This window comes from Annulohypoxylon maeteangense (assembly GCF_022496945.1).
Source record: "Annulohypoxylon maeteangense strain CBS 123835 unplaced genomic scaffold GGS22scaffold_2, whole genome shotgun sequence".
In the NCBI taxonomy this organism is placed as follows: Eukaryota; Fungi; Ascomycota; class Sordariomycetes; order Xylariales; family Hypoxylaceae; genus Annulohypoxylon; species Annulohypoxylon maeteangense.
The window spans coordinates 535602-562503 of NW_025953249.1; the positions used below are offsets into that span (position 1 = coordinate 535602).

Below are 26902 nucleotides of genomic sequence, written 5' to 3' on the forward strand. Positions count from 1 at the left end.
ACCTATAAAAAGATTGCGTTTCTAAAAAAGGGGCCGATATTGGAAATGACGTTTTACTAACCTGCTCAAGCTCATATGAATCTTATGTCATTCTATTCCAACGATGACTTCTCTCTTCTTCTCTACCCATATTCCCCTCCCAACTGTAATACGATTATATAATCTTACAAGCGAGCCCGACGGAGCGTTGATAGGCCGTGCGGGGTGATTCATTCACCGCTTGACGAATAATGAAGAGCGGCGCAGCCCGGTTATATCACACATTGCGGATATTTTCTTGCTGGTAAAGCGGACTATTTGGCCGCTTTCGATTATGTGCGGCGGCGTATGTCCCGCCAAGAGGCGGTTGGAGAAAGAAACGGTTTGTAACGCCGGTGATGAGCGGAAACGTCACGTCACATGTGACCCCGTACATGGATCATGGAATGTCTCCGAGACCCTGCACGGATGGCGATATACTTAGTCCATCTTCCCGTGCCTCCCGTATGCTTGATATCTATTTAACAAGCTACCTCCAGTCCTGAATCATTGTCAAATCATATTCAAACCATTTGATAGAACTCAGACAGCAACCATGACATCCACCACCACCACGCCCAAGATTCTCCTCACCGGTGCCACCGGCTACATCGGCGGCACCATCCTAAGCTATTTACTCGACTCCTCCTCTCCAACACTCAGCACAGCGACCATCTCATGCCTTCTACGGGGTCCCGACCGTGCCGCCAAACTGACCGCGACGTACGGCTCCCGCGTCAACCCCATCGTGTACAAGGACCTCGACGACATCGAAGCCACAGTCGCCGCCGCCGCCGAGCACGACATAATCATCAGCACGACCCACGGGTGGCACGGCGGCTCCTCACAGGCTCTCATCCGCGGTCTCGCGCAGCGCAAGGCCGCGACCGGCCGCGACGTGTGGTTCGTCCAGACGTCCGGCACGTCGAACGTCGCGAGCAAGGCGATGACGAAAAGCGATGTCGAGAAGGAACACCGCGAGCTTGACGACCTGAAGGACGATATCTATGCGTTCGAGAAGGAGCGCGAAAATGAGGCCGCGTATGCGCAGCGGACTGTGGAGTTGGCGGTTGTGGACACGGGGTTGGAGCTCGGTGTTAAGACTCTGGTTATTATGAGCCCGACTATTTATGGTTTCGGGAAGGGCCTTTGGAATAAGTTGAGCATCCAGATCCCCATGATTGCGAGCGCTGTGTTGAAGAATAAGCGCCCCGTGGTGCTGGGTGATGGTCGGGGTGTATGGGATCATGTCCACGTAGAGGACTTGGCGGAGCTGTACTTGCTTGTGGTGAGGCGGATACTTGAGAAGGGTGGGGAAGGAGTGCCGACTGGCAAGAAGGGCATCATATTTAGCGGCAATGGACGCCACTCGTCGCTGGATGTGACACTGGGGGTGGCTGACGCATTCCAAGCGAAAGGTCTGCTCGATGACCAAGAATTGCAGAGCCTTACGGTATCCGATGTGAAGAAGGTTATGGGAGCTGAGATGGTGTCTGATGATATCGTGGAGCTCAGTTTGGCGAGTGATTCTCGGACCGTTTCGAGTGTAGCTAGAGGTCTAGGCTGGAACCCGACGAGGGGAGAAGAGGCATGGAAGCGTGAATTCAAGGACGTTGTGGAGGCTGTTCTGGCGAAAGCAGCATGATTGTTGCAAATAAGGATGTAGAGGGGAATTTGCTATTGGCCTGTAGTTAGGTAGATTTGTTTTCAGTATTACACCAACGAATCACCACTTCTAGTAACCATGATATCCCACCAGATTGTGAAGAGGCAATGGCACATACTAATAAGGGGATCAGTAGGTATTTAGTGCCAACGCACAAGTATTCTAAAAACCTACCTCTTTTAACATAAACGGGCATTAGTTATATGAAGAACTGGGAATTCCTTACCGAGCGACTAGACCACGAGGTCAGGTGACGCGTGTGACGCGTGCGACAAGACGACGTCTGCCGCTAGGCGTCACAGCGTCTATGAACGTGGGTAATTCTACCCAATTGGAAGTTAATTTATTACACCTTATACAATCTGCATCATGGCTTTGAAAGAACCTTAGCGCATTTTTGTCCTAGAAATGAATCGTGATACGGGTACTAATTTAGCTCACGTGTCGAGGCCGGAATCATTCCGGCCAACGGCCGGGTTTCACCGGATAAGGTCCCACTTTTTACCACACCTTGTCGGGGAAGTTGCTAAAACTCTTAGAGTCTTATCCCACAAAGACGAACTTGAGTTACGTAAATGTATTCGATAGAAAGTGCCGATGCTATCATGTGGTCCTGTCGGTGAGGAGGTATCCTATAAGACTTACGCAATTTGAAATTCTATCAGTCATTTATCCATAAGTGCCACTTTTCATCTCACTGAGATACGACGACATGCCGCAAGTACTTACCAAGGTTGGTAGGTAAATGTCAGAAAATTCTTGGAAAACTCTTGAAGACCACAGGAAGACCAATCGTGATCCAATCGGGTGTCGGTGTCGTTATCATCTTAGAGTTGTTAAACCAGCTCTAATCGCGTCGTGAACCCGAGTTCGGTGATAGGGCCAAGACTGGAATAGTTCCGGCCAAGATGCTTATCAATATATAATTGTTGGTTTGCTTGATGAATCCGGTCTCGCTTGTGGCCGGAATCGTTCCGGCCACAACGTGTCGGTCGAGTTCGGGGTGCTCGGACATGCTCGAGCGTGACTCCGCAATTTTGTGGTGTTGAGGCCGGAACTGTTCCGGCCACGGTCTATATTAGCACGCGAACCCGTCCGCAATCCGGTATACTATCAGCAACACAGCCAAAACTCTCATTTCCTCTCTTCCCTGAAGCTTATACATAAAATCTGAGCATACCTGTTTACCCCTCTTCACAGACCGCCAAGATGTTGATCCCTAAGTCGTCCTTCGAAGTCCTCGAAGACACTAAGCCAAATGACGTCTCACTCCCCGCGTTTATGGTCTCAACCTCCCGGGGCTTCCTTGCGCGTATGAACCCTATCGTCGTTCTCCCGCCTGAGTTTGAAGTAGTTGAGAAGCTACTTCAGGCGATGCCTGTCCTGACCTTGTCGGGCGAGCCTGGGCTCCTTGCCAATGGTCAGCTGGGCGACACTGTATTGCAAGATCTCCCAGACCTTACCGACGAGGTTGAGAAGTACCGTGATAACCTTCCTATCATGAATGCTCTCTATCGAGACTACTCTTTCCTAGCTTCAGCATTCCTCCTAGAGCCATGTCATATGAGGTTCATCAAGGGTGAACCATATGGACTTGGCAGGTCCTTCCTCCCAGCACAGCTATCCCGACCAATCGTTCGCTGTGCCGAACTGTAAGTTACCTATACGAAACTATGTCAACGTCTTTTCAAATCTCTAATATTTCTTCATAGCGCGGGATTCAAGCCGTTCATGGAATATGCCGGCTCATATGCTTTGTTCAACTATCGTCTTCAGGACCCAGAGGCTGGTCTAGAATATTCCAACCTCCGCCTCATCCGAGCTTTTGAACATGGCCTTGACCCCACTTCATCAGAGGCTGGATTCGTACTTGTCCATATTGACATGGTGAAGAACTCTGGCCCTTTGGTGCACGGCACGATGGCGGCTTTGAAAGCGCTCGAGAATGCCGATGGCCTCTCGCCCCGACAGCAGCGACAAGCATTCAATGAGGGGATGCGTTCTGTCGTAGGCGCCATGCAGAAGGTCAACAATGTCATGGAGACCATGTGGATGAAGTCGAAGCCGCGTTCCTACACAAGCTTCCGCACTTTCATCTTCGGCATTACATCGCAGTCCATGTTCCCAGACGGCGTGGTGTACGAGGGCATCAACGAGGGCAAGCCTATGAGTTTCAGAGGGGAGAGCGGTGCCAACGATACCATGATTCCTTTGATGGATAACCTCCTGCAGGTCCAGATGCCAGATACGCCACTCACTGAGATCTTAAAGGACTTCAGGGACTACCGTCCAAGTAACCATCGCCAGTTCCTCGGCGAGGTTAAGAAATGCTCCGAGGATCTAGGTGTCAAGGATTTCGCACTTTCTATTGATGTCGAACGCACCTCGTCGCTTGAAGCAGAGGACCTGGAGTCGGTGAAGGAATCTCGACGCCTTTGGCTCCAGGCCTTGAACCAAGTCCGCGATTTCAGGTGGCGTCATTGGTGTTTTGCTCGCGAGTATATCCTTAAACAGACATCCCACCCTACAGCAACCGGTGGCAGCCCAATCGTGACATGGTTGCCGAATCAACTGCAAGCCGTGATGGAGGAGATGAAGGAAATATCGGATAGCGTCGGCGCATTGAACGGTTCTACGGATCTTGGCGCTGGGTGTCGGGATATCATGGACCTTGTCGAAAGACAGAGTCAAACGCTGAACAAGGAGGTGGAGAAATATTGCCTTGAACGTGGCGTCGGTGTTAATTAAATAGGGGTAATGTCTCAGTCTGGCTTACGTCACCCCCGCACCCTACAGAGTGCGTTAGGGACGGATTGGCTGCCAACGCTTACTTCAACGCCTGCCAATAATTGTTTGATATTAGCGATCTCATCAACACGTGAATTTCAACTGTGATTGTACCTTGTAGGTACCTAGAGGTACATATTAGGAACGTGAATGGACTCGTTGAAGAAATATAGGAAGACTTGCATACCTACATGTACCTAGCCGTGAACATAATAGATCTATGCGTAGGTGCATATGCTTTTGTGAAGTGGCTAGCTGAGTGGCTCAGTGGATTATCCAATCATTAGATGCAATAACAAAACGTTTCTAGAAGGGGACATTCCCTACAAGGGTCTCTTAGATCCCAGTACCATGGTCCTGTTGTACAGGAATAGTGGATACCTATCTTCTTCATCACCAGGGCATTTTCTCAATTCGCAACAGACGTCGACCTTCAAATCGTTCATCGCATACCTGTAAACGGCGATATCACCTTATATTTCCTTTTTGATCGATCTCGTTCGCTATGTACCTAGTAGGTACGTACTTTTATGAAAGGTAGCTTTCCCTTGACTTACTAGACGATGGCCGTATCTTGCCTGGATAACTCCCGACGATGACTCTTTTCGGTCGGTAGCTACCCGTGCCATGCCACACTGCTAAGCGAATCGACTCGCTCGTTTGCTCATATGTGGCGGGGGAGATGCGTGAGCCTTATCAAAATTACGATGCTGCAGCATGCCGCGTGCAGTTGGACCGGACCGTGTTTGGCTTGACAATGATGCTTTACGCAAAATCCTTTTATTATTGCCACCTAGGCACCTCGGTAGATAGGTAGGGATAGAGCGCCATCCCTCTCATCATATTTCCCACCTTCATTGCTCTATGCGCCTACGATACCACAAGATTTATTCATTCAGTTCGAAACCACCATCTAGGCAGACCACGACTCATCGAATCCATGCCTCCAGAACGTATTCACAGAGCGCAACGAGTGAGAGGAGTTGGCCCATCTAACCTATCCCGACGCCAGGTTAGGGGTGCCGGTTGGCATCGGCGTGGATGGCGCGATAGAGGCTGCATGTGGATTAACGTCAAGGAGGGAAGTTATGGAGCTGTTCACGGTACGGATGTGAACGAAAACCAGACCTTGACCGAGTTCGTCGAGGATATTGCATGTGAGTTAACATATCATTTAGACACGGACTGTGTCTATTGACAGCATCATAGGGTATCAATCGCGGGGGGCGTGCTACCCACATGAAGAAGGGTGGACTTGGGATCTCTTCTTCCGCAGAAAGTCTCTGGTGAGTTTACTAGAGGAGTTCAAAGAGGAAGGCAGAGCCGAAGGTGATGACCTCGTTCGCGACTTTTTCGACGGTGGTGAAACTGTCATATGGAAGGTAAGGCGTGAGAGCATTTTGAAGAAACAGAAAACTGACGGCAATGGCCAGGTATACGACGAATATGGTGAAGAGCGAGTTTTTAATGGCGACTGGGAGTATCATAGAAGATGAAAGCTGTGTCGAATCAATATTTCGGAACATTGTTATAGGCACTCATTGGAAAGGGGGTTATGAACCTACAAGCGTGTTTACTTCTGCGTACTGGATTCCTGTCGCTGTACTAGATTAGAGATTCTCTTAAGATTCGTTTGACACCTAGATTCCACATCAATAATGCAACTAGGTAATTTCACATGGTACGATTTACAGTATAATCTTCGCGCCCCTCCATCCGGGAGCGTTCTTGTCGTGAATAGTTCGATTCAATCTTAAAAATGCTTGCGTAGGACTGCACCTTACACATAGGGTATTGACTCCATCATCCCATTCTCATACAATCCGACCCGCGTGTCCTCTCTAGGTAGACTACATCATACTGCCCATTTCTCGTAGTCTGGAAAATAATGATCATGAATACGCCCTGCGTAATCTAAGAGAATAGGGAAGCTTCTAACTTCGCTCTGGGAAATAGGTCCTCTATGAACACATTAGTCAATAGGTACGCATCATATCAAATTCATTCGAACTTACGCAGTGCATATCAAGGCCGAGACAATGAAACCGAATAAACAAGTATCAGCTTCGGTCGGGTGTTCTCCGCCCAGTACCCAAAATGGCTTGTCGTTATCGCTAGATTTGTCACTAGACCGTGACGCCACTATTTTGTAGTTAAGAGTTAGCGCTTTTATGTACCTAGATCAACGACAATGGGTAGCAAGAAACTCCATAATTCCACCTACGTAGTGCGCTCAACCCCTCCCAAATCTCGCGTCGAGATTCACTGATTTCTTCAGCTGTGAATCGGCCTGTTCCTTGCGAATGAAACATCGCAACGTTCTTTCGATAGACTATTAATCCTACGAGTACACGGATAGGATAAGGTATCGACCATAGAACGTGATCCCTCATTGTGTAGTAGTTTTGGATCCAACGTTCCCATCCCTATTTTACAGAATCGTGTTAGTGAAATGGTTCAAATAGTGGGTTGAAGGTTTAGTAAGATAGGGCTTCTGTATATACCTGTAAAAAATACAGCTTATTCTCTAGTAGAGCTATCAACCCCATATCGAGCGAACGTTCTAGAGGATCCAGCGCGCTATTGAGATCTGGAAGGATCTTCCATCCGACAAGAGTCTTAGCGATAAGAGTAGAGTCGCTTAGTAGAACTTTTGATTCCGGACTTTCTTCATGCACGATCGGGGTAGATATGGAAGAGACGCCGCGGCATTCGATGTAGGGAATCTTGCCCTTCGGTGCCACACTTAGGGATCCAGCTTCCGTCGTATATTTCACTCCTGCAAAACGTAACCGTGTTTCTAGCTTGGTCACGTACGGAGACCACACATATTTACCGGCATCTTTCCATCCCCGGAAGACAGTTATGCTTGGCTGCTTGCAAGCGTTCTGAGCGGCCATGATGATGAAGATAAGTATCGATACGGGACTTCCTATTGGCTGTAAGGAATGGAATATTGCCGGATTGGGTTGCGTTTAGGGGTACAGTAACAATAGGTGATTTGCTCTCGGTTGCTCTTATTTGACTACAAGAGCTTCAATCTTAAATGTCAAAGAAATGAAGGGAACTTTATATCTTAATATTTGGTCAACATACCTCTTAGATACGTTAAATTACCTAGTGAGTTCGCTGTTTTTGGTGATGTTCGTGAAGTCCTCCATTTCAGCTGAAGCAAATGTGCGGCGGGGCAGCTAGAAAGCCCACTAATATTTCCCAAGGTGCTAATAATAGCCCTGGAGGTGAGTGAAGCCTAGGGGTCAAACATGTCGCGCTCCCATATTAAACGCGAGAGCGAAAACAGAGTGAAGGGTGGTATGCATTGCAAGCTCTTTAGTAATAATAGTATCTCGCCTGGATTCGGTAATGGCGATATGAGATTGCCAAGTAGGCAGGTTCAAGGTTGACATGTTGGATTTATCATTATGTTAGGAACGGTCTAATTCGCACATTCGGACGGGGTCAATAGTCCGGCACTGGAAAGGTGCGCGGGGAGATCCAGACAACTTCCTCTTCCCACAAACATGCTTGAAGAAGTCAATGAAATTGACATCTCAACCTCATCTAAATCTTGACTAAGTAAGTAAAAAGTGATGGATTCCCAAATCGTTACCTGAATGATCACATAATTATTAGAATAATTTCAAATGGAGGTTTGTCGCGAAGAATATTTCGTCAACAGTCAACGATTGAGTTCCTTGGTAATTTTGGCCGAGTATTAATGGGACGCTCACGTACCGCGCTCCGATTGACGTACAGAACCTCTTGTCTTTATCAGAGGGCTTCGACTTCCTGAAGGAAGAGGGGGCAGTAAGATGAGTAATGTTTGGACGGGGTTTAGAAACTTGAATCCACCAATAATATTCATCAACCTTCTTTAACTATGGGTCGACGGACGTAAACGGTTCGGCATTATCGCCCGTCTTCTTACATCCGTTCAGCTCGGACATAATATCTTACGACTCAGGTTGAAAAAACAGCAAAAAGTCTTCGCATCATACAATATGAACCGATAGTCTCTTCTATGGAGATCACACGTAGTGATACGGCCGAGTGACTCTAGGGGTCGTGTCTATTCCCATGCAGCGACAACCCCATAGGCGTCGAAGGCCGGCCTTGTCGTGCCTTGAATGCCGCCGCCGCAAGATCAAATGCAACCGAAATGAACCCTGCGCTCATTGTATCTCTTCTAAGCTGCAATGCACCTACAAGGTCTATAGCGATGAGCCTATTTCTGCTACTAGCCCGCAGCCTCGCCAGGGCTATACCCGAGGTGCGGCTCTCAACAAGTTAGCTCAAGCGCCTTCTCCATTAACCCAGGCTCAATCATTCAACGCCCGGGGGCCAATCATAGAAGGCAACACTAGCCCACCTGGGGTTCAGACAACGGAAGAATCATCGTCGCCGTCTCTAGGAGAGCCAGTTGGGAGGGTAGGGCATAACAAGAACCCGCCTATCCTTGGTCGCATCGACCTCCAACAACCCAATCCCGCTCTAGATGTAGAACTGGGTCTCATCGACATCTTGAAACGAGGAGTGGGACTGGATAAATCATCAACGTCTAGTCCCATGAATGGTCTGACCGAATCAGGTAGAGACATCCTCGCGCGACAGCTAGGGTTACGAGAATCCCAGATAATACTGAATAAAACGAGGATGTTGGGATGGAGCCTTCGGATAGGCACGGCTCAAGAGGTATGTGTGGTTCATGTGAATCCTCAACCGCTCGATTTACACTAACGTCGTTGAAAGTTTGCGCCCATCGTCAACTGTTATATCAAGGCTTCCAATAGTAGAAAGGAATCCTCACCCCAAGATACTGAGCTTGGGACGCTGTACTCCCAAATCTGGGATCTCCTTCACAAATGTAAAACTATGGCACGCCGTACTAAGATAGGGCGACCTAGCCGATGGCTCTCTCATCCCGAGTTTGACCTAGAGCCTCCACCCCGTGAATTAGCGGACAGGATGGTATCTATATACTTTAAATCATTCGAGTCCACATACCGCATACTCCATGAATCTACCTTTATGTCCGAGTACCAGAAGTACTGGGACCAACCAGAAAGCGTCACAACAGATCTTCGTCTCAAAGTCCTTCTTGTCATTGGGATAGGCTCGAGCCTATCCGAACATATAGGGCACGATGTCGCGCTGCGAAATATGGTTAACCAATATGTTTACGCCGCACAGACATGGCTCTCTGGACCTTTGGAAAAAGACCGGTTAGGTGTCGCCGGGGTGCAGATCTATTGTCTTACCATTCTAGCAAGACAGATCTTCTCAATTGGCGGCGACTTGGTTTGGGGTTCTGTGGGATCTCTCATCCATATAGCCATGCAAATAGGTTTGCATCGTGACCCCAAGCATTTCCCATCAATGTCTATATTACAAGCTGAAATCCGTAGGAGACTGTGGGCCACTATTGTCGAAATGGTTGTTCAGTCATCCTTGGATACGGCAATGCCACCAAGGATGACCCTCGATGATTTTGACACGGAGGCTCCATCTAATGTCAATGATGATGAGATAGACGAATCAACCACAACGCTCCGGCCTCATTCTAGAAGCACTTTTACCACAACCTCTATCCAGCTGATTCTATTCGACCTGTTACCAACGCGCCTTCGGATTCTTCATCTGCTGAATAGTCTACATGCCGAACTTTCGTATCTGGATGCCCTAACATTAAGCGCAGAGATCACGGATCAATATCGGATATCTAACACTTTTATGAGGGAAAATGAACAGTCCGGTGCGACGCCATTTCATCGGAATCTGCTCGATTACCTAGTGCGCCGATTCTTGATCCCCCTGCACTGCCCGTTTGCTAGCGAGGCACGAGTCAACCCTCTGTTCTACTATTCGCTTAAGGTCAGCCTAGATTCAGCTCTGTCAATCATCTCCCCTGAACCAGACGAAGGCTTCTCCCGTCTGATGGCTATCGGTGGAGGCATGTTTAGGGAGGGTATCAGATACTCCATAACTGTCATCACACGTGATCTCATCGCTCAAATAGAGTCTCAGCGCGTCGACGGGACCCTACATCGTAACCCCCAGTATATACACCTGCTCAAACAAGCCGTAAAGGGCATGGTCGAACTGTCTATGGAGAGGGTCCGGCAAGGCGAGACCAACGTCAAGGGGCCCATGTTCTTAAGCATGATTATGGCTCAGGCCGAAGCCACAGAAGAGGGTACTTCGTGTGATCTCAAGGTCGCGCAAAGTGCCAAGGACAGCCTTGAGCTGTGCTATGACATAATGCAGGCGCGAGCCGGCACTATCTCGTCTCCAGGACCTAACACGGGACTCACTCCGATGAGTCTTAGCGGCGGACAGGGTGATTATGGGTTAGACTTGGATTTTGACCTGGATTTCTTCTTCTCGGGTGGAGCGGACTTCTCTTAGGTGATCGGCCTAGAATATGAAAGTAAACTCATTTGATCTAGTTCTAAACTAGAGGAATTTGGTGCCTTTTTAATAACTGTTATGTCCGCGGCCGTTAGAAAGGCGCTCCGGGTATCCGCCCCGTGGTCCACTTTAAATCGGCCGAGACGGTTTCACACACATCCCGGAGATAAACGGTCGTCGCTTCCGTCACTATATCGAACAGTATACAGATACCATATAAGAGGTCAGGTTCCTGGAATCATTTAATCATGTAGGATTCAGTTACTACAACCTCATTGATAGCTAGATCTCGTCTTTTAGCCGGTCCAACTTGACGATTATTACGCACGAAACATTCACCACAATCATGACACAAATGAAAGTCCTCATCAGCGGCGGTGGCATAGCCGGAAATGCTCTAGCATTTTGGCTCGGCAAGCTAGGCCACGATGTTACAATCGTCGAATGGTTTCCCACCCTACGAACCACAGGGCTCCAGATCGACCTACGCGGCCACGGCGTCGAAGTCTTGAAGCGAATGGGTCTCGAGCAGGCCTTCCGTTCAAAGAGTGTCCCAGAACAGGGCTCAGAGATAGTAAACAGCGCAGGGGTGCGACAGGCTTTATTCCCAGCCAACAGGTCGGGCAAGGGGCTACAGAATTTCACTACCGACTGGGAAATCATGAGGGGTGATTTATGCCAGCTTTTATACGAGGAGTGCAAGGATCATACGAAATACATCTTCGGCACGTCTATCCAAAGTTTCGAGGAGAAGGGTAACAGCATCGAAATTAGATTTACGAACGGTAAAACGGACCGATTCGATCTCCTAGTCGGCGCCGACGGCATCGGGTCGAAGACGCGCAAGATGATGGTCGGCCCAGACGCGGACGACGGGTTTCGCCCTCTGCGCAACATCTACATCGCGTACTTCACCATCCCCCGACCGATCTCGGCCGGCGAGGAGTACCTCGCCACCATGTACATCGCCCCGGGCGGACGCGCCGTCATGCTTCGAAGACACAGCCCGGATCAGATGCAGGTCTACCTCATGTGCAAGAACGACTCCAAGCGACTCAAGAACTCGCGTCGGGGCGACACTAGGGAGGAGCGCGCCGCGCTAACGGATATCTTCCGTGGCGCAGGATGGGTGACGGAGCAGGTTCTTGTGGATATGGATCGGAGCGACGATTTCTACCTCGAGCACATGGGCCTTGTTAAGCTGGACGCTTGGTCGAGTGGCTCCGTGACGCTCCTTGGTGATGCGGCGTACTGTCCTTCGGCGAACACGGGGATGGGAACGTCTTCTGCTATTGTGGGCGCGTATGTTCTCGCTGGCGAGATTGGGAGACATTGTAAAGAGGGTGTCGATGTCAAGGAAGGCCTGGCGGTCGCGCTTAAAGCGTATGAGCAGACGTTTCGGCCCTTCGTGGATCAGGTGCAGAAGGGGTTGTCGGAGGATTCGGGCGCTTGGGCGAATCTGATGCCGACGACGGCGTTTGGGATTCGCGTTATGTGTTTTGTTGTCTGGGTGATGGCACTCTTTAGGATGAATGTTATTGGGCGGTGGTTACTTAGGGAGGATGTTAAGTGGAATCTCCCCGAGTACAAGGAGATCCTGCGGAAGTAGGGTGGATTCCCGGACTTGTTTGAGTATTATAGATGCATACCTTGTATGCAGATTTCTCTATACTGATAGATTAATTCCCTTCTCACTTTCGGTAACTGACTTGGAATGATTCTGTACTTGGGTCCTACCGCGAACCCCTGGCTAAGCCTCAAGCTTAAGCTAACAACGTTGATAGTCACCATGCATGTTAATCACTGTTTATTTACTTCGAAATATGTATATACATCATGTATTCGATTGCATTATTGCCAATTTTCATTGATAACATCTACAATGACCCCATGGTCTTCATTCTGCTTCAGTCCGGAAACGATCACTACACCAACGATACCCTCAACGCCCTTGACGCGAACTACAAAACCAGCAATCAGTCACCATGATCTCATTAGGAAACTTGTTTCATGATCATAAGCAATGGAACTCCACTTACTAGGCACGCCACCACCATGAATAGCATAATTCTCAGCCTGGGCCGGGCTCATCCCAAACTTAACCCGGAACGCCTCCTCGTCACCGGCATACTTGCAATGCTGGAACCAAGTACTAGTGCCGAATCTCAGGACGGTATTCCTCTTCCTCTGCACCCACAGCTCGTTGTCCGGCACGGTGCCAGAGCCCACGGCGCATTGAAACACGACCTGCCCGGTGGCCAGTGAGATGGAGATGAGAGTGGGCTTCTGTGGCGCGAAGGGCAGGAGCCGCGCGTAGAGGTGATGTCCGAGTTCCCAGGCGTCCTCGACGGTGAAGGACTCGAACAGGAATGAATCGCACTTGGCCTTCACTTCGTCCGCCTATAGATGCGGTTTAGTCGATTGGTGAGCCTTTTATGGGTTTGCTGGACTTACGTTCTCAGGCGGACTGGGAATCGCGATCGGTCCTTTCGAGTACTCTTGGGTTGTGAGGACGGCTTGCAGGGAGGACCCCGGGGCCTGGTCGCGGCGACGGAGAACTTTTTGCGACATGATTCGGGCTTGACTTGATGAGGTTATAAGAATGGTAAGTTTTATGATCCTTCGTCTAGATGCGATATTGAAGATGGATTATGAGAGGTGCAATACATATTTGCAATGGAACCCTGAAGAGGGGGCTAGATAATAATCTTTCAAAGACCGAGTCGCTCCACTCTAGACTAATTGAGGCTGCAATTGGCCAGTCTAGCGTTTAGTTTTGTCATGTATTTTGAGATAACAAGCATCAATTATGGAGAAGTCACGATGCCAAGGCGTATTACGATAATGGGAGTTTTCGACGTCAAAAAGGAATTGCTTGGAAATTCGTCAACGTTGATGCCTAGATGTTCAAGGTTCATAGCACATCCAAGCACACGTAGGTACGTGGGTATGTTGCAAATGGCTTCGTAACATTAGGCTGGAAACCCATTACGAAGTGATCTCCTTGCCTAAGATTAAACCTAAATAATCCCATACAATATACCTAACTAATAAGAGTTGACATGAGGATTCCTAACACCGACATAGCAAGACTTCCCATATCGGATTTAGGTCTACGGTGGAACCGTGTCAACCTAAATATCAATCCTAATTGGCCAATTAGTTCATATGCTAGGACGATTGATGACCAATCTGTCTGAATGGCTACCCCTATCTGGCTAACAACATACAGTTGAGCTCCGTCGCTTTGAGATGCGAATATCGCAGATCTCAAGGCCTGCTACCATTCATGAGCGTGTATAAGAGCGTAGAACAGCCGGCTAGGTCAGTAGAATTGGCAGCTTCACTCATATTTGTAGCATCTTACGACCCCTCGCACCTCCTATTCATTTCCGAACAGAACTTGACACTTAATAACAAGCCGAAATCATGAACGAAGACCCAAGAACAGCTAGCGACCTCGCCGCTACGTACGAGTCCCAGATCAGGGGGAAAGTTGTTCTCACTACTGGTGTGTCCCCCAGCGGATTAGGTGCAGCCTTCGTACTCGGTATTGCGCGGTCGCAGCCAGCGCTACTCATCCTAGCCGGTCGCAACCTCACCAAGATGCAGCAGACAGCCGACGCTATCTCTGCGATTGGCGTCAAGGTTCGTATTCTCGAGCTTGACTTGGTCTCGCTAGCCTCAGTTCGAGCCTCAGCCGAGAAGGTCAACGCCTGGGACGATGTGCCTCAGATTGATGTCTTGGTCAACAATGCTGGTGTAATGGCCGTTGACTGGGCTTGCTCTGCCGAAGGATATGACAGCCAGCTCGCGATCAACCACCTGGGTCCTTTCTTATTCACCAACCTCATCATGGGCAAGATGCTAAAGTCACCCGCACCTCGCATAGTTATGGTGACTAGTGGGGGCCACCGGCTGAGCCCTTTCCGGTTCGAAGATTATAACTTCCGCGTGAGTTAGCAGTACACCCTCACAAAAATGTCTTATGCTTGCATGTCTGGTGGCTGATTGTTCTGCAGGACGGCGAGTGTTATCATAAGTGGCTGAGCTACGGCCAATCAAAGACCGCCAACATGCTCATGGCTATCTCTCTCGCGGAGAAGCTCGGTCCAAAGCACAGGCTCTCGGCTTTTAGCGTCCACCCAGGGGTTGTCCCGTCCAATCTATCGTCGCATTTGAAATTATTCAGTGAGGACGATTCAGATATGATATCCATGCGTGAGTTGATCCAAAGCAGGCTGTGAGGTATCCTATGTTGGCAGTTAAGTATTGATTTTGAATAGGTGACATTGATCGCGTTATGGGTAACGGGATTGGGTGGACCGGCTTCGATGATGTTTTTCCCTCCACCCCCGAGGTTGGCGCAAATGTGTATGTGTACGGAGCCTTCGACCCTGATGTCGTAGGTAAGTGCGGTGACCATCAACTATCGCAATAAAGACTAAATGGCTAATTTTCGAAGCACATAATGGCTCATTCCTCTTGAGTTGCCGTTTGGCAGATCCCTGGAAGGATACCGTTCGACCTTGGGCAACTAGCTCTGTCGAGGCCGAAAGGCTATGGAAACTCAGTGAGAAGCTTGTTGGCCAGGAGTTTCTGTCCTAGGTATTGACGTATTTTCATTAGAGAAATGTGCTTGAAATTAATCATTTATTAATAGGATGGGATAATGAGGATAGTATTCCGTTCACCGAATTCGATGAGCAGGCTACCTGTGCTGCCACTAATTGCTTTCTAATTGCTGCGTCGATGGGTTCTCTCTATATCCCCAAATGTGTTGATTGATTGGACACGAATATCTCACATTTTGTGAAGAGCCAACCAGGGGCGTTTATCACCTGAACAAGTCGAGCTATTAGGCAGGCTTGCCGGTACTTTGGGGCATTTCAATATTGACATTTTGTTATTTTCCAACGATGAGTTACGTAGCGGCGTATATCCCTTGATGCATGCATGTTTTACCAGTGGAAGTTAGGTACCTAAAGAAAGCCACCATCAGTACCTAGGTACCTACTTAGTATGGAAGACTTAAGCTTGTCGAGATCAGCACCTAGATAATCTTCATCATCTCTCTTAGTTTTAGTATCGTTTCCTTTCACAAACTTATCCCAATATCAAACCCCTGAAGTTATTTGCCTATGAAAATCGTCAGGAAGCTACCACTAATCATCGCCATTCGCTTTCTTGTCTGTTATCCCAATTCATAACTACTATGGAGTCTACGCAAATCGTAGCGTCAAGTAGTAGAGTCGTGTCAGAGGAAGAGTGGGACGCATGGAGGGACTTCATCTTAGATGAATTTCTCGTCAAAGACCGTGGGCTCCATGCAACTCTCAAGAGCTTGCAGCAGAGAAATCCACATGTGACGTACGTCTAGTAATCCATATGTTGTTCAATCAATTTCTATATTCTCTAACGTTCTTTAGACTCGCAAAATTTCGGACTAAGCTTAAGCAATGGGGATTCTGCAAGAAACTAAGCTCTAAAGACTGGCGATACATCAACCATGCGATCCAAAATAGGAAATCCCAGGGCAAGGACTCGACTGTCGTTCTGTCTGGAATTCGATTTACCTCCGAGGGTGTAAAGAAGCAAACCAACCGCCACAAATCCGTCTCTCTCTACAATAAGTTAAATCCACGTTGGTTGCCCTATTCTTTCATTAAAGTAATTATCTCGGAGTAAGTACTAAGGTAGCTAACATCTCCTTAGCACGAAGTCCAGAGCCACCTGACGAAGATATTCCCCTTTATATATGCACCCCTCGAGCTACTTCTCCTGATGTCGTTCCTTATCGCGAATGGCCCAGGAAGCTCCCATGGATTCAATTCAACGAATCCATGCTTCCAGAGCTATTGTCAAAAATTCGGCTATTACCAGAAGACGATTCGGAAACGGGCATCGCTGCACTCGATCATCAACAAAGGAAGTCGCGTATAAAGCGTCGAACGAACAGGTCGGCAGCGTGGACTGCTTTCGAGAACCTTACACGGCGAAGTATGGAGATCGTGATCGGTTCTGAAGAACTCTCTCAAGTCCTAATTGCGGACAGGAGCATCGACCGCATCGCTGCCTACTTTAATGATGTCATCCCGCCAACATATCTTGACGAGAATGTTAGACGAGCCATCGTATTATCTGGCGGAGGGCCGTATGAAACACAAAAGGAAATCTTGAAGATCTTGATATTTTTAATATCTAACCATCTGATCATGAACGAACCCTATCGTTCACGCGATACATATATACGTGATGCCCAATCATTCGTGGATATATTTCGATTTTCTGGACTAGCTACGCCGGCCATGCTATCAAAGATTATCGAGCTTTCACGCAACAGCCTTACTTTGAGAGCCGTACTTGATGGGCTATATAAGGCAGCGGTCAATTCACAATCATTCGATCTCGTTATGGATTTACTTTCTATTGATGATCAGATTGATCCTAACCGAACCGTTGCCTACCCGCACTTGGGTCTGCTAAAGGGATTAACATTGCTAGAATATATGGTTGTGTGTGGTGCTATCGACCATTTCCGCATCGAACAACTGACTCAATCCGGTGTCAACATCAATGGATACTATACAGAATGCCCGCCTCACGTATATGTCATATTTTCAACTCCTGACATGGCTATTCAAACTACGAAATTACTATTGGAGGCGTATACAAGTATGAAAGATCGGATATCCGATGGATTACCTTTGATTATTGCGCGAGGCAATTTCGACTTGATCGATCTTTTCTATGAAGCTGGAGCAGACTTTACTTCAATTACTGATTCGTCTTCCTTTCTCGATTTGAATTTGAAAATACGGAGATGCATCGGGCTTTCGGTATCTTATGAAAGTATATATCGTAGAGAATATCCTCCTTTCATTGACTGCTTAGGAGCGGCTGCTTCTTTTTCACTCATACCTTTCCCTTGCAACACTGGGTTAATGGCATTATTCGGCAATAAATGCAACCCTCGAGGCAAAGAATTCTGGGGCATAAACGTTGATGGCCAGGATACCGCTCTGAAGCTGGTGAAGCACATTCTCCAGATATGTGGCCCTTGTTTCGATATTGACAACAAGCTCAAGTCAAACGCAATGATATTCGCAGCGTTACAGGGACACACCAAGGTTGTATCATTCTTATACGAGAGGGGAGCACATGTTGATGCACGGAATGGTTTACTGTGTCCTGTATGGGCTGCGGTCGACCAAAACCAAATCGAATGCTGTCGACTTCTTCTGAAGCTTGGGGGCTCTGCTCGCGCTGATTACCGTCCTATAAGATGTTGCGACCGTGTTGTTCGGTCGGTCCTTCTATCCCCATTACATGTCGCTGTGGCTCATGGATCGCGCGAATTGGTAGACCTCCTCATTAGAGGTGGGGCGGATGTCAACCTCGCATGTATGGTGCCCGTTCGTTGGGCTGGGGATAGTGGTTTCCAGATTCTGAGAGGAGCGATAGCCGATTATTTCAACGACGACCCGAAAATAAAGAACCATTGGGGTCAACGATTTAGGTCTCCATTTGCTTTTGCAATGGAAATTGGCTCTTGGGAAGTTGCATTGCTTTTACTTGACTGGGGGGCTATTTCTACAGATTACGATCTAAAGCGAGCAACAGAAGAAGGCCAGTCTCTTCTTATAAGCAAACTTCTTGAAACTAGAGTACCTTATACTGAGGAGGATATGGTGCAATTTCAGGGCGTGCTCGAAACATCTATCCGCAATGGACACGAATCAATCGCATTGAATATTCTTGAGTCGGGAATATCAGCCAGGAATTCCACCCTGAGTACTGCATTACAATACGGGCTATATCGCACTGTTATGAAATTGATTAAAACTGGAAGCCGACTTTCTAGTCCGGATTTTGCCGGTGCTTTCCGGATTCCTGATGTTTCGTGGGTACAGTCGCTTACACGATGTCACTCGCCCGTTACTTTCATTACGGTGCGAAGTATAAATGGAAGAAGCTTTCTAGAGAATTCCATACTGAGTGGCGATGTAGACGTTATCAGACTCGCGCTATCTCTCGACGCTTTCTTCTACGATTCGGGGGCATTATGCGCGGTAGTCGTTGCTGCTGTCCAGTCGTCGTCGCCTGGCATACCTGAAGTTTTGACAGAAATCATTCGAAGGCGTGAACTTGTAGATCAATCAAATGTATTCTTTGACCAGATATTGGAGAATACAGCTGTATCTATCGCCGTTCACCACGAAAGAATCGACATTATTACGCAGCTTGGAAGATTCGGAGAACGTACAATTGAAGCCGCAGTGATACCAAAAGAACACATTTCCTTCAATTCCCAATATTCGAACTATCACATCTATACGCCCGAAGATCACTCCTGCACTGTAACGGACGAATGCTATATTCCTCTCTCTGTCTATAAAGGATGGAATAATTGGCACGACCCGAAAAGGGTATATATCTCTCCTTTATTACTAGCCATTAAGATCAAGTGCGAGCCTGCCGTCAAAGTACTTCTTGATCTAGGATATAAACCCGACGCCCACGCCCTCAAGGCCGCCATTTATCATCGTATATCACTAGACGTCACAAGGAGACTCGTACAAGAGTGTACGGATTTAAACGCAACCGAAATTCTTGAGCTGAGACACAGCTATACGCCACTGCATGTAGCTGCTTTAGAAGGGCAAAAGGAGGTGCTAAACGTCTTGCTGAAAATAGGAGCCGATCCAAATGCCGGGTGTTGGGAAGACCGTGAATTAGTACTTCAACGCCTTGTCGAATATAGACGGTTTGATATATTCGATATCCTATATCAATCAGGCATCGATATCAATGGTACACCTCCTGTTAGAGTATATAAGGATACTCTACTACAAGATGCTGCCGAATACGGGCATCTTGGTGCAATTCATCGCCTAATTAGCTACAATGCTGACATAAACGCCCGAGGGTCGATGCAGGGCGGAAGTACTGCCTTGGAGGTAGCGGTAAGAGGTGGTCGTCTTGATACCGTTCAGCTCTTGCTCGAATCAGGTGTCAATACAGAGGGTTCCGGACAAGTCCAGTATATGTTGGCAGTACATCGTGCAACAATATATGGTTATACGGCTATTGCAGAACTTCTCAAATCGCATCGACAATGGACGACAGATGACTGGGGGATTTATCATCAAGTAAAACGGTATGGATTGAGTGGCGGTATGTTCATTCGCCCAAGCGAGTATACCGAAGAAGAGACACTAGAGGTATTAAAAATTATATCTGAAGAGTTGGAATGCAGGCCCGGCAGAGTTGTTATTCTTGGCCGTCACAATATTATAGCCAAGACCCTACTTTCACGATTTTCGAGCCAAGATAAAAGAGAGTTGATAACCATCCTACATGACCCAGCCGATGGTAATGAGGATCAACTTCAAGATACAGCCGCATCTGCAGATTTAGTTCAAATTCCGCAAGACACGATTGAAACCACGGATACGCAGCTACCGGGGTGCATCGAAGAATCGGATCTCGAACCAAATACTAGCATATGTTTCAGCAATACAGAAGGGCTGGGAGAGGACACTCACGGAGGTACCCACTGCGAGATAGGAATGGATCCCGACAGAAGACAGCAGATTTTGGATGATATGGGAGGATTGGGAGATGCACCGGCGGAACCAATGGTGTGGTAGTGGTACCGATTATAGGAATACCAAGTATTCATATAGGTGGTAGGTAGTAGGTAGCATGTTAGATTTCCCTCGTCCTGTATACCTAATAGGTACCATCATAAGAATTGATTTTATTCGCGAACGAAGTCCAGGGAAATCCTACACTACATTATATGTCTAGAATGAGTTAACTATGATGGTATCTTAGGTGCCTACTTGGTGGGTACCTAGGTATCTACCTACCTGTGTCGCAGGATACTAGGCAGGGAGAGACTGACAGGTACCAAGCACTTTTTCTTGAATATACTGGACTAGGAGCTCTGGGTGAAGGGCTTTTCCGTTTAACCTCTCTAGTAGCTCATTGGAGGGGTATAGCGCTATGATGCGTCGAATGTCCGTTGAACTCACGTTCATCGCACCGTTGACGTGACTAGGAACGAAGCGAACTAAGCCCATAGGAGATGTTTCCCGTTTGCAAACTCTTACTCCTTTCATTCTTGTAATATACTCTGACTGGATCTCCTTTATTAGCCCCTTATAAGCCTCTAGGTACCGATATAAGCTTAAATCACTGATAGAGATAATTTAGGGGTTTAACTCACCTTGCTTCATCATTGTAAATGACAACGAACCAAGAAGCCAATCTGCTGTGTCCTTCGCCTTTGGCATTGCTCTTTTCTCCAAGTGAGAAAGCTCCTTCCAGGATTCGCAGCCTGAGAGGGGGGCCAGCAACCCGTCTTCGTGTATAAAGTCGGCTTTCCTTCCGGCATTACAGACAACTATGTGTCGAATATAATCTCGGAATTTCGGCTCACATGCTTGTCCCACGTGGTCTGGCCCATATAGTTGTATATATTCCATAGAAAATCCACCCCTCATGATATTTCTACGTAGATTATCACGGAACTTCGACGTCCCCCCATCCCGGTCATACACCCAAAGCCATTCATGTGGCCCATCAACTCCTGTCCATAGCCGGGCTCTCTGAGTCGCCGAGAAGTATACGCGATCCCCATATTCCTTCTTTTTGATGCCTTTTTCGCTTATAGGAAGAACGATCGCGGCGATGACATTGAGATCTTGAGTACACGAGAACGTGAGGTTCAAGACTTCCTGGTGGCCGCGATGTGGAGGGTTGAAGCAACCCGTGTACAGAATTATCCGATTAATTCTATCATTTTGGAGCTGTGGCCTGAAATGCCCGATCCTTTGGTCGAATATCGGACGCGTCTGTGGAGGAGGCATGCCATCGTAGTAGGTTTTCGTGATATAATCCCCCAAATCTGCAACTAAATGATGTGGACCATATCGTGCAAAGCATGCAGCACCAATAATCGGGAACTTAGGGCCTAAGTTAATGATATTTCTAGAGTTCTGGGTCGGTGTCTCATTTGGAGGAGTGTATTCATCATTTTTCGTAGAGTCGAGGGATAGTTGGTAATCGCTTGAGTCTCTCGACTGTTGGCAAATAGATGAGACTTTCGGCATGTTGAAGATGATAGTTTACCAATTCCTAGGCAACTAGTTTGTAACTTCCAAGGTTGCTAAGTTCTAAGTAGTTTGATACCTTTGTAGAGAATTTCTCTCTAAAAATGACAATAATTAGGTAGGCAGAAACAGGATTTGTAAGGTGAATATTTACGTCCTGGAAAATGCAATGGGGGCTTACAGGTAGGTACCTAGGCAGCCACTGTCCAGAAAAGGGTCGTTTTACCTGGGTATACTCCTGGCAAATCAAATTGAGCTTTTATATGCTTGAGTACCTGGGTACCTACCTACCTAGTAGGTATCGGCGGGTTACTAGGGGGTTGTCATCTATACTTTAGTATATTGATGATACATTTATGAAATCAGTTATGTTAATCCCAATAAGTAGGTAGGTACCTATGTAGGTGTAGAGTTATGCACAGTACCATGTCATGTTGTATGTAATCTTAGCTGCTAGGTACCTATACTGAAAACTTTTCGATTCCATTATAACTCGAATCTGGAAGTCAACAAATTCAGTTGGGCGTAATTGATAATTACGTACGGGTACCTACATACATTAATATCATAGATTCTTCCACAACCCTCGCTAAAATACAGAAAATCACCGTATCAGTAATCTCCTCATCACAGGTATCTTCGATTCTCCTTAGCCCTGTTGAAAGTCGACAATTTCATCTATCCTTCCCAGCCCGCAGTTACTCAAGGTGTACTTGCGTTTGTAGCGTCGTTTACCATTTTCCTACCTGGACTTATAATAACGCTCGGGCTGCTGCATATGCTTGTCTAGTAGGTACTAGGTAACGATGACATATATTAGAGAGGGGCCAGAGATTATAAGAATAGATCCACGCCAGCACAATGTCTCTAAGGGAGACGGGGGTGTCAATACCAGTAAATGCAGCTCTCTATGAATAGACATATTTGGTTTAATGATGGACAGCTAGGTCTGTAATCGTGAAAGGCAAGGGCAGGATATTGAATACAAGGGGTTAATATGTTGTATCTTAGAGGCGTATTCAGTGTCTCTTAAGCGCTATAATATATACCAGAATGGGGGAGGTTTTAACTCGAGGAATTCTTGCGTAATATTCGCAAGCCTCTAGAAACTCACCTAGATTATAGCGATCATCTGCCATAAATACGCTATAATTATTCACTAGCCCTAAGAGTTTACTAATTTTTAGGCTATTACTAGGTAGGTACTTACCTGGGTATATACTGTACCTGCACTCATACCGACCGGTAAGGCTAGTGAGCGTCTCGATGACGAATATGTTAGAGGCAATATCTGGAATAGGCGAGAGAAGGTGAACTATAAAAGAATAAATAGTTCGATAAAAGAGAGCCTTTTGAAAGGAGTAAGGAGTCAAGAGACGTGACGAAAAGAAAGTTGGCGTTGGGAGAAAAGGTGAAGCTAGCTGAGTTGATACTAGGTACTGTGCTTTCCAATTGGCATCATAGTGGCATCTGCAGCCGGAGTAATTTATGAGCACTGCTCCTTCTGTAAATTGGAGACAAACGCAAACGCGGGCTCTCAGTCGGCTGGTGGTCGGGGGTGCGGGGTGGATATCCGACGGATTTATGGTACCTGCGCCTGCACCTGGCAGTTAACCGAACACAAAATATGTGAATTGGAAGAAAACCTTATCGGATCTATTTTGCACACAAACTTGTCAATTAGATATCATATACCTATATATATATACCTTCATAATGTAAGTTATACAACAGATACCTGACTAACAATCTAGTACGTGGCCTTCGCACCATCTTTGCCCTAACTCTCCTCCGGAATCTTAAACCCGCCCTTAACCATGCGCGTAAACACCCCCACGGGATCAACCCTCTTCCTCAGCGCCTGCAACATTTTCACATTCTCCTCGCCATACCCCTTAATGACGTCTTGCCACGGCGCCGCATAGTCCAGGTAAATATACGGATCATACACGCCTAGCTTTTTAGCCTTCTCCTCGATATCGCTCATCAGCGAGCGCGCGGCGCTGTACACCTGCTCATCGTGGGCGGCGTCCGACCATGCCGGCGAGATGAGGCAGATGGCGAGCGAGGATTCCTGTTTGGTCAGCCCGAGAGCATTGGTGTCGGCCCCGCCACGCTTGTAAATTTGCGGTGGTAAGGGGGTGTTTGGGACAATAATCTTTTTTTGACTTACGGGTCCATAGTGGAGCTTCAGCAATAAGTTCAGCACTGCGTTTGTATGTATCAGTAGACTGAACCCCACCTAAATTTTGCTGGTGGATCGTCCCACAATACTTAGTTTAGTATCCAATCAACTACATTGAAAAGACTTATGCTTATTGAAATCGCGAAAGGACCTTTTTAGAAACTTATCTTTAGACTTATGGGGTTTTAAGCCCTGTAATGCGCTATATTTATAAGGGACTTTAGCGATGTAGTACGCTATATTTTCAGGGCAGTTTACAGGGGCTAAAATATAGCGCGTTGAATCACTAAAACTCCCTGTAATTATAGTGCGCCCATGCAGCCTTGTTGAACTGATTGAACTGAACTGTCGATCGAACCGTTGATTGAACTGTTGATTGAACTGTTGATTGAACTGTTGATTGAACTGTTAATTGATTTATGAGGCTATTTACAGTTTTAATAAGCCGATAAGGTTGCGAATAGCTTCAATTATTACTTACCTAATAATAAGTAACTTATGAACTTATAGACCACAAACATACGAAGACTTACCAACATGCAAATATGCGCTGATTGGTCTAAATTATAGTGGGGACTGCCCCATAATCTGGATCCACTTTCGCATACTTATGTACTAAAGTGTCACGGGCCATAAGTAAGAAAAAGATTATCGTCCCAAACACCCCCTAAGGGCTCGATGTTCGCGGCCCACATAAGTCCTGCCACACCCTCTAATAGCGAGAACGACGAATTGAAGGCATCGTACGTCGCGCGGATCATAGCTTCCGTAGGAATAAATGTTGTCGTTGCTGTCATGTAACTGGTGAAGGGGAGGGTCAACTGTTAGCTTCGGTTGCGCCTAGTTAGGGGGCGGGGCAGGGGTAAGGACAAATCCAGATCGTATTTACCGAGCGGCCTGTGGCTTTTGAAGTGCCACCGAATTCTGTGCAAGCGTTGACATACTCGCGGTAATAGTCGTCGCTAAAGCGTTGCTAATCGTAGGAAGCTCCAAAATAGGCTTATAGAACGGCGGAGTCTCGCCCTCAAACGGCTACGTGTAGACCAGCTAGTTGAGCGTGACGCTCAGACCCTATTGACTAGCGAAGGCCCAGCCAGTGAGAAAGGAGGCATTCACGTCGTAGTTCTCGGCGGCTATGAGCTTACTATAAATCCTAGCCTAATTATCGACTTCAGTGAGAGGGTTGAGGGTTAGAGTCGACCATAACAAGCTCCGCTGCTCGAAAGTCCTGAAGTTGATACGGGTGACGATGCCGAAGTTATTCGACCCACCCCGGAGCCCCCACCATAGATCCGCATTCTGTTTTTCGTTTGCCTCTACCACCGAACCATCCGCTAGTACTATCTCGAATGATATTGCTTGGTTGCAGGTAAGGCCCTCTCGTGGTCCGAAGTAAGATATACCGCCACCGAGGGTTAGGCCGCCAACGCCAACACCAGCGACACGACCGCCGGCAACGCTCAGACCCAAGGGGTCGAGTTTATCGTAGATGAGATCCCAGGTGGCACCGGCACCAACTGATACGCTAGACTTGTCAGCGCTGAATTCAATCGAATTAAGACCGCGCATGTCGATAGTGACGGCACCGGGGGCGCTGTTCGCATTGGCGAACCACGTATGGCCACCACCGCGGACGGCGAAGTCGTGAGGCCCTCCATTTTCGGACGAGGTCAGTATTTTAACCAAGGTTGAGACATCGACGACAGTCTGTGGTGTTACGAAACACGCCGGCAGAACAGCCGCAGCTTGCGGACTGAAATACGATGAGAGGGACGTATTGTATCCCGTGCTGCCCGGGACGAGGACTTTTTCTATGCCAAGAAGGGCAATTAAGGCTTCGCACTAGAGGTAGCATGTCAGCCAGAGGAAGGGGATGGGGGTGTTGAAACATACAACCGATATTTCCTCCATTTTATTTTTCTTCATTTATTTTCTCAGTATGACATTTACAAGTAGAGCACCCATTTAAGGTGCTCGATTCAATTAAATCATTTGCTTTATCATCAGAGCCATTCTATTCCTTCTCTCCTCCTCCCAACTCATTACAAATGCACGCTGAAATCTTGCAGCCAACGCCTTTATGGACTTCTTTTAGCGCCCATATATGCCCTATGCGTGCATTAAAAAACCACCCACCACCCAGCCACCATATCTTACACCCGTTACGCTGAGCATACCTAACTTTGCCGCAGCACCACAGCTCTCTTTCCCTGCAAAGAACCAAAGTCCTTCTGCCTCTGGTCCGCAAAAAGCTACAAATGCGATACCAACAGTTCCTTTCATTGCTACGACCAAAATATATGCTTATTTCAACATGTCGTGTCTTCACCCCGCTTACCTAGACGTAGAATACGGCTTTAACTGCATTCCACATACCTCCGCGGCGGCGGGGTCCTCCGAAACAGTATTCCACTAGGATCCCAGTAGGACGGTGCTGTGCCGGAAATTTTGGATAGCGCAGTGCGGTCACTGGAGATAGCGGCTTACCCTAACTGCCCGAACCCCACCGCTACTCTTTGACTTGGCCGACTGTCCCGGGCCACCGAATAATTGATTGCAGTCTAGATGCATTGAAGAATACCGGTCCGCCAATCGTGACTATGTAAACGCAGGTACGCAGCCAACGATAATGGCGATGTTGGTCATGACCAGTCCAAGGTTTCAATAGAAAATTTACCAATAGTATAAAAAAAACTCAGGGTCTAAATGGCGAGAGCT

At 47.5% G+C, this 26902-nt stretch overlaps 11 protein-coding genes across 11 annotated transcripts; 7 read left to right on the forward strand and 4 right to left on the reverse strand.

The window, feature by feature from the left end:
- Positions 1 to 31: 31 nt before the first annotated feature.
- GGS22DRAFT_152184 (NAD dependent epimerase/dehydratase family protein) lies at positions 32 to 1868 on the forward strand. Its single transcript, XM_047959633.1, has 2 exons — positions 32 to 483; positions 559 to 1868. Exon 2 carries the CDS (start codon positions 575 to 577, stop codon positions 1661 to 1663), a length of 1089 nt encoding a protein of 362 aa, XP_047822530.1. The 5' UTR covers positions 32 to 483; positions 559 to 574; the 3' UTR covers positions 1664 to 1868.
- A 996-nt stretch (positions 1869 to 2864) lies between these two features.
- Positions 2865 to 4565, forward strand: GGS22DRAFT_62314 (indoleamine 2,3-dioxygenase family protein). The gene is made up of 2 exons (XM_047967582.1): positions 2865 to 3336; positions 3397 to 4565. Exons 1-2 carry the CDS (start codon positions 2894 to 2896, stop codon positions 4430 to 4432), a joined length of 1479 nt encoding a protein of 492 aa, XP_047822531.1. The 5' UTR covers positions 2865 to 2893; the 3' UTR covers positions 4433 to 4565.
- A 650-nt stretch (positions 4566 to 5215) lies between these two features.
- On the forward strand, positions 5216 to 6080 carry GGS22DRAFT_62326 (uncharacterized protein). The gene is made up of 3 exons (XM_047967583.1): positions 5216 to 5628; positions 5681 to 5853; positions 5905 to 6080. Exons 1-3 carry the CDS (start codon positions 5412 to 5414, stop codon positions 5965 to 5967), a joined length of 453 nt encoding a protein of 150 aa, XP_047822532.1. The 5' UTR covers positions 5216 to 5411; the 3' UTR covers positions 5968 to 6080.
- Positions 6081 to 6204: 124 nt separating this feature from the next.
- GGS22DRAFT_152192 (uncharacterized protein) lies at positions 6205 to 7398 on the reverse strand. Its single transcript, XM_047959634.1, has 4 exons — positions 6976 to 7398; positions 6696 to 6897; positions 6487 to 6613; positions 6205 to 6432 (listed from the first exon to the last, which is right to left on the reverse strand). The coding sequence occupies exons 1-4, from the start codon at positions 7369 to 7371 to the stop codon at positions 6327 to 6329; spliced, it is 831 nt and encodes a 276-aa protein (XP_047822533.1). The 5' UTR covers positions 7372 to 7398; the 3' UTR covers positions 6205 to 6326.
- A 1150-nt stretch (positions 7399 to 8548) lies between these two features.
- On the forward strand, positions 8549 to 10876 carry GGS22DRAFT_184278 (uncharacterized protein; the record flags this gene model as incomplete). The annotated part of the gene is made up of 2 exons (XM_047964170.1): positions 8549 to 9163; positions 9221 to 10876. 2 exons carry the CDS (start codon positions 8549 to 8551, stop codon positions 10874 to 10876), a joined length of 2271 nt encoding a protein of 756 aa, XP_047822534.1.
- Positions 10877 to 11225: 349 nt separating this feature from the next.
- On the forward strand, positions 11226 to 12488 carry GGS22DRAFT_177539 (FAD/NAD(P)-binding domain-containing protein; the record flags this gene model as incomplete). The annotated part of the gene is made up of 1 exon (XM_047963522.1): positions 11226 to 12488. The coding sequence occupies one exon, from the start codon at positions 11226 to 11228 to the stop codon at positions 12486 to 12488; it is 1263 nt and encodes a 420-aa protein (XP_047822535.1).
- A 192-nt stretch (positions 12489 to 12680) lies between these two features.
- On the reverse strand, positions 12681 to 13535 carry GGS22DRAFT_152194 (uncharacterized protein). Its single transcript, XM_047959635.1, has 3 exons — positions 13334 to 13535; positions 12919 to 13279; positions 12681 to 12840 (listed from the first exon to the last, which is right to left on the reverse strand). The coding sequence occupies exons 1-3, from the start codon at positions 13448 to 13450 to the stop codon at positions 12731 to 12733; spliced, it is 588 nt and encodes a 195-aa protein (XP_047822536.1). The 5' UTR covers positions 13451 to 13535; the 3' UTR covers positions 12681 to 12730.
- A 773-nt stretch (positions 13536 to 14308) lies between these two features.
- On the forward strand, positions 14309 to 15487 carry GGS22DRAFT_177540 (NAD(P)-binding protein; the record flags this gene model as incomplete). The annotated part of the gene is made up of 4 exons (XM_047963523.1): positions 14309 to 14833; positions 14902 to 15100; positions 15166 to 15284; positions 15323 to 15487. The coding sequence occupies 4 exons, from the start codon at positions 14309 to 14311 to the stop codon at positions 15485 to 15487; spliced, it is 1008 nt and encodes a 335-aa protein (XP_047822537.1).
- Positions 15488 to 16094: 607 nt separating this feature from the next.
- GGS22DRAFT_196578 (ankyrin) lies at positions 16095 to 20657 on the forward strand (the record flags this gene model as incomplete). The annotated part of the gene is made up of 3 exons (XM_047965850.1): positions 16095 to 16249; positions 16309 to 16523; positions 16595 to 20657. 3 exons carry the CDS (start codon positions 16095 to 16097, stop codon positions 20530 to 20532), a joined length of 4308 nt encoding a protein of 1435 aa, XP_047822538.1. The 3' UTR covers positions 20533 to 20657.
- A 439-nt stretch (positions 20658 to 21096) lies between these two features.
- GGS22DRAFT_184283 (uncharacterized protein) lies at positions 21097 to 21999 on the reverse strand (the record flags this gene model as incomplete). The annotated part of the gene is made up of 1 exon (XM_047964171.1): positions 21097 to 21999. The coding sequence occupies one exon, from the start codon at positions 21997 to 21999 to the stop codon at positions 21097 to 21099; it is 903 nt and encodes a 300-aa protein (XP_047822539.1).
- Positions 22000 to 23779: 1780 nt separating this feature from the next.
- Positions 23780 to 26095, reverse strand: GGS22DRAFT_196581 (putative oxidoreductase; the record flags this gene model as incomplete). The annotated part of the gene is made up of 5 exons (XM_047965851.1): positions 23780 to 24207; positions 24849 to 24985; positions 25074 to 25216; positions 25355 to 26026; positions 26078 to 26095. 5 exons carry the CDS (start codon positions 26093 to 26095, stop codon positions 23780 to 23782), a joined length of 1398 nt encoding a protein of 465 aa, XP_047822540.1.
- Positions 26096 to 26902: the final 807 nt, after the last annotated feature.

Excerpts from the sequence above, each read along its gene's own strand:
- GGS22DRAFT_152184 (XM_047959633.1), top strand. The coding sequence starts at position 575 with ATGACATCCACCACCACCACGCCCAAGATTCTCCTCACCGGTGCCACC.
- GGS22DRAFT_62314 (XM_047967582.1), top strand. The coding sequence starts at position 2,894 with ATGTTGATCCCTAAGTCGTCCTTCGAAGTCCTCGAAGACACTAAGCCA. Across the intron at positions 3,337-3,396 it reads ATCGTTCGCTGTGCCGAACT|CGCGGGATTCAAGCCGTTCA; the intron begins GTAAGTTACCTA and ends ATTTCTTCATAG.
- GGS22DRAFT_62326 (XM_047967583.1), top strand. The coding sequence starts at position 5,412 with ATGCCTCCAGAACGTATTCACAGAGCGCAACGAGTGAGAGGAGTTGGC. Across the intron at positions 5,629-5,680 it reads GTTCGTCGAGGATATTGCAT|GGTATCAATCGCGGGGGGCG; the intron begins GTGAGTTAACAT and ends ACAGCATCATAG. Across the intron at positions 5,854-5,904 it reads GTGAAACTGTCATATGGAAG|GTATACGACGAATATGGTGA; the intron begins GTAAGGCGTGAG and ends GGCAATGGCCAG.
- GGS22DRAFT_152192 (XM_047959634.1), bottom strand. The coding sequence starts at position 7,371 with ATGGCCGCTCAGAACGCTTGCAAGCAGCCAAGCATAACTGTCTTCCGG. Across the intron at positions 6,614-6,695 it reads GGAGGGGTTGAGCGCACTAC|TGGCGTCACGGTCTAGTGAC; the intron begins GTAGGTGGAATT and ends ACTACAAAATAG. Across the intron at positions 6,433-6,486 it reads TCGGCCTTGATATGCACTGC|AGGACCTATTTCCCAGAGCG; the intron begins GTAAGTTCGAAT and ends ATGTGTTCATAG.
- GGS22DRAFT_152194 (XM_047959635.1), bottom strand. The coding sequence starts at position 13,450 with ATGTCGCAAAAAGTTCTCCGTCGCCGCGACCAGGCCCCGGGGTCCTCC. Across the intron at positions 13,280-13,333 it reads TTCCCAGTCCGCCTGAGAAC|GCGGACGAAGTGAAGGCCAA; the intron begins GTAAGTCCAGCA and ends CCGCATCTATAG. Across the intron at positions 12,841-12,918 it reads TCATGGTGGTGGCGTGCCTA|TTCGCGTCAAGGGCGTTGAG; the intron begins GTAAGTGGAGTT and ends CTGGTTTTGTAG.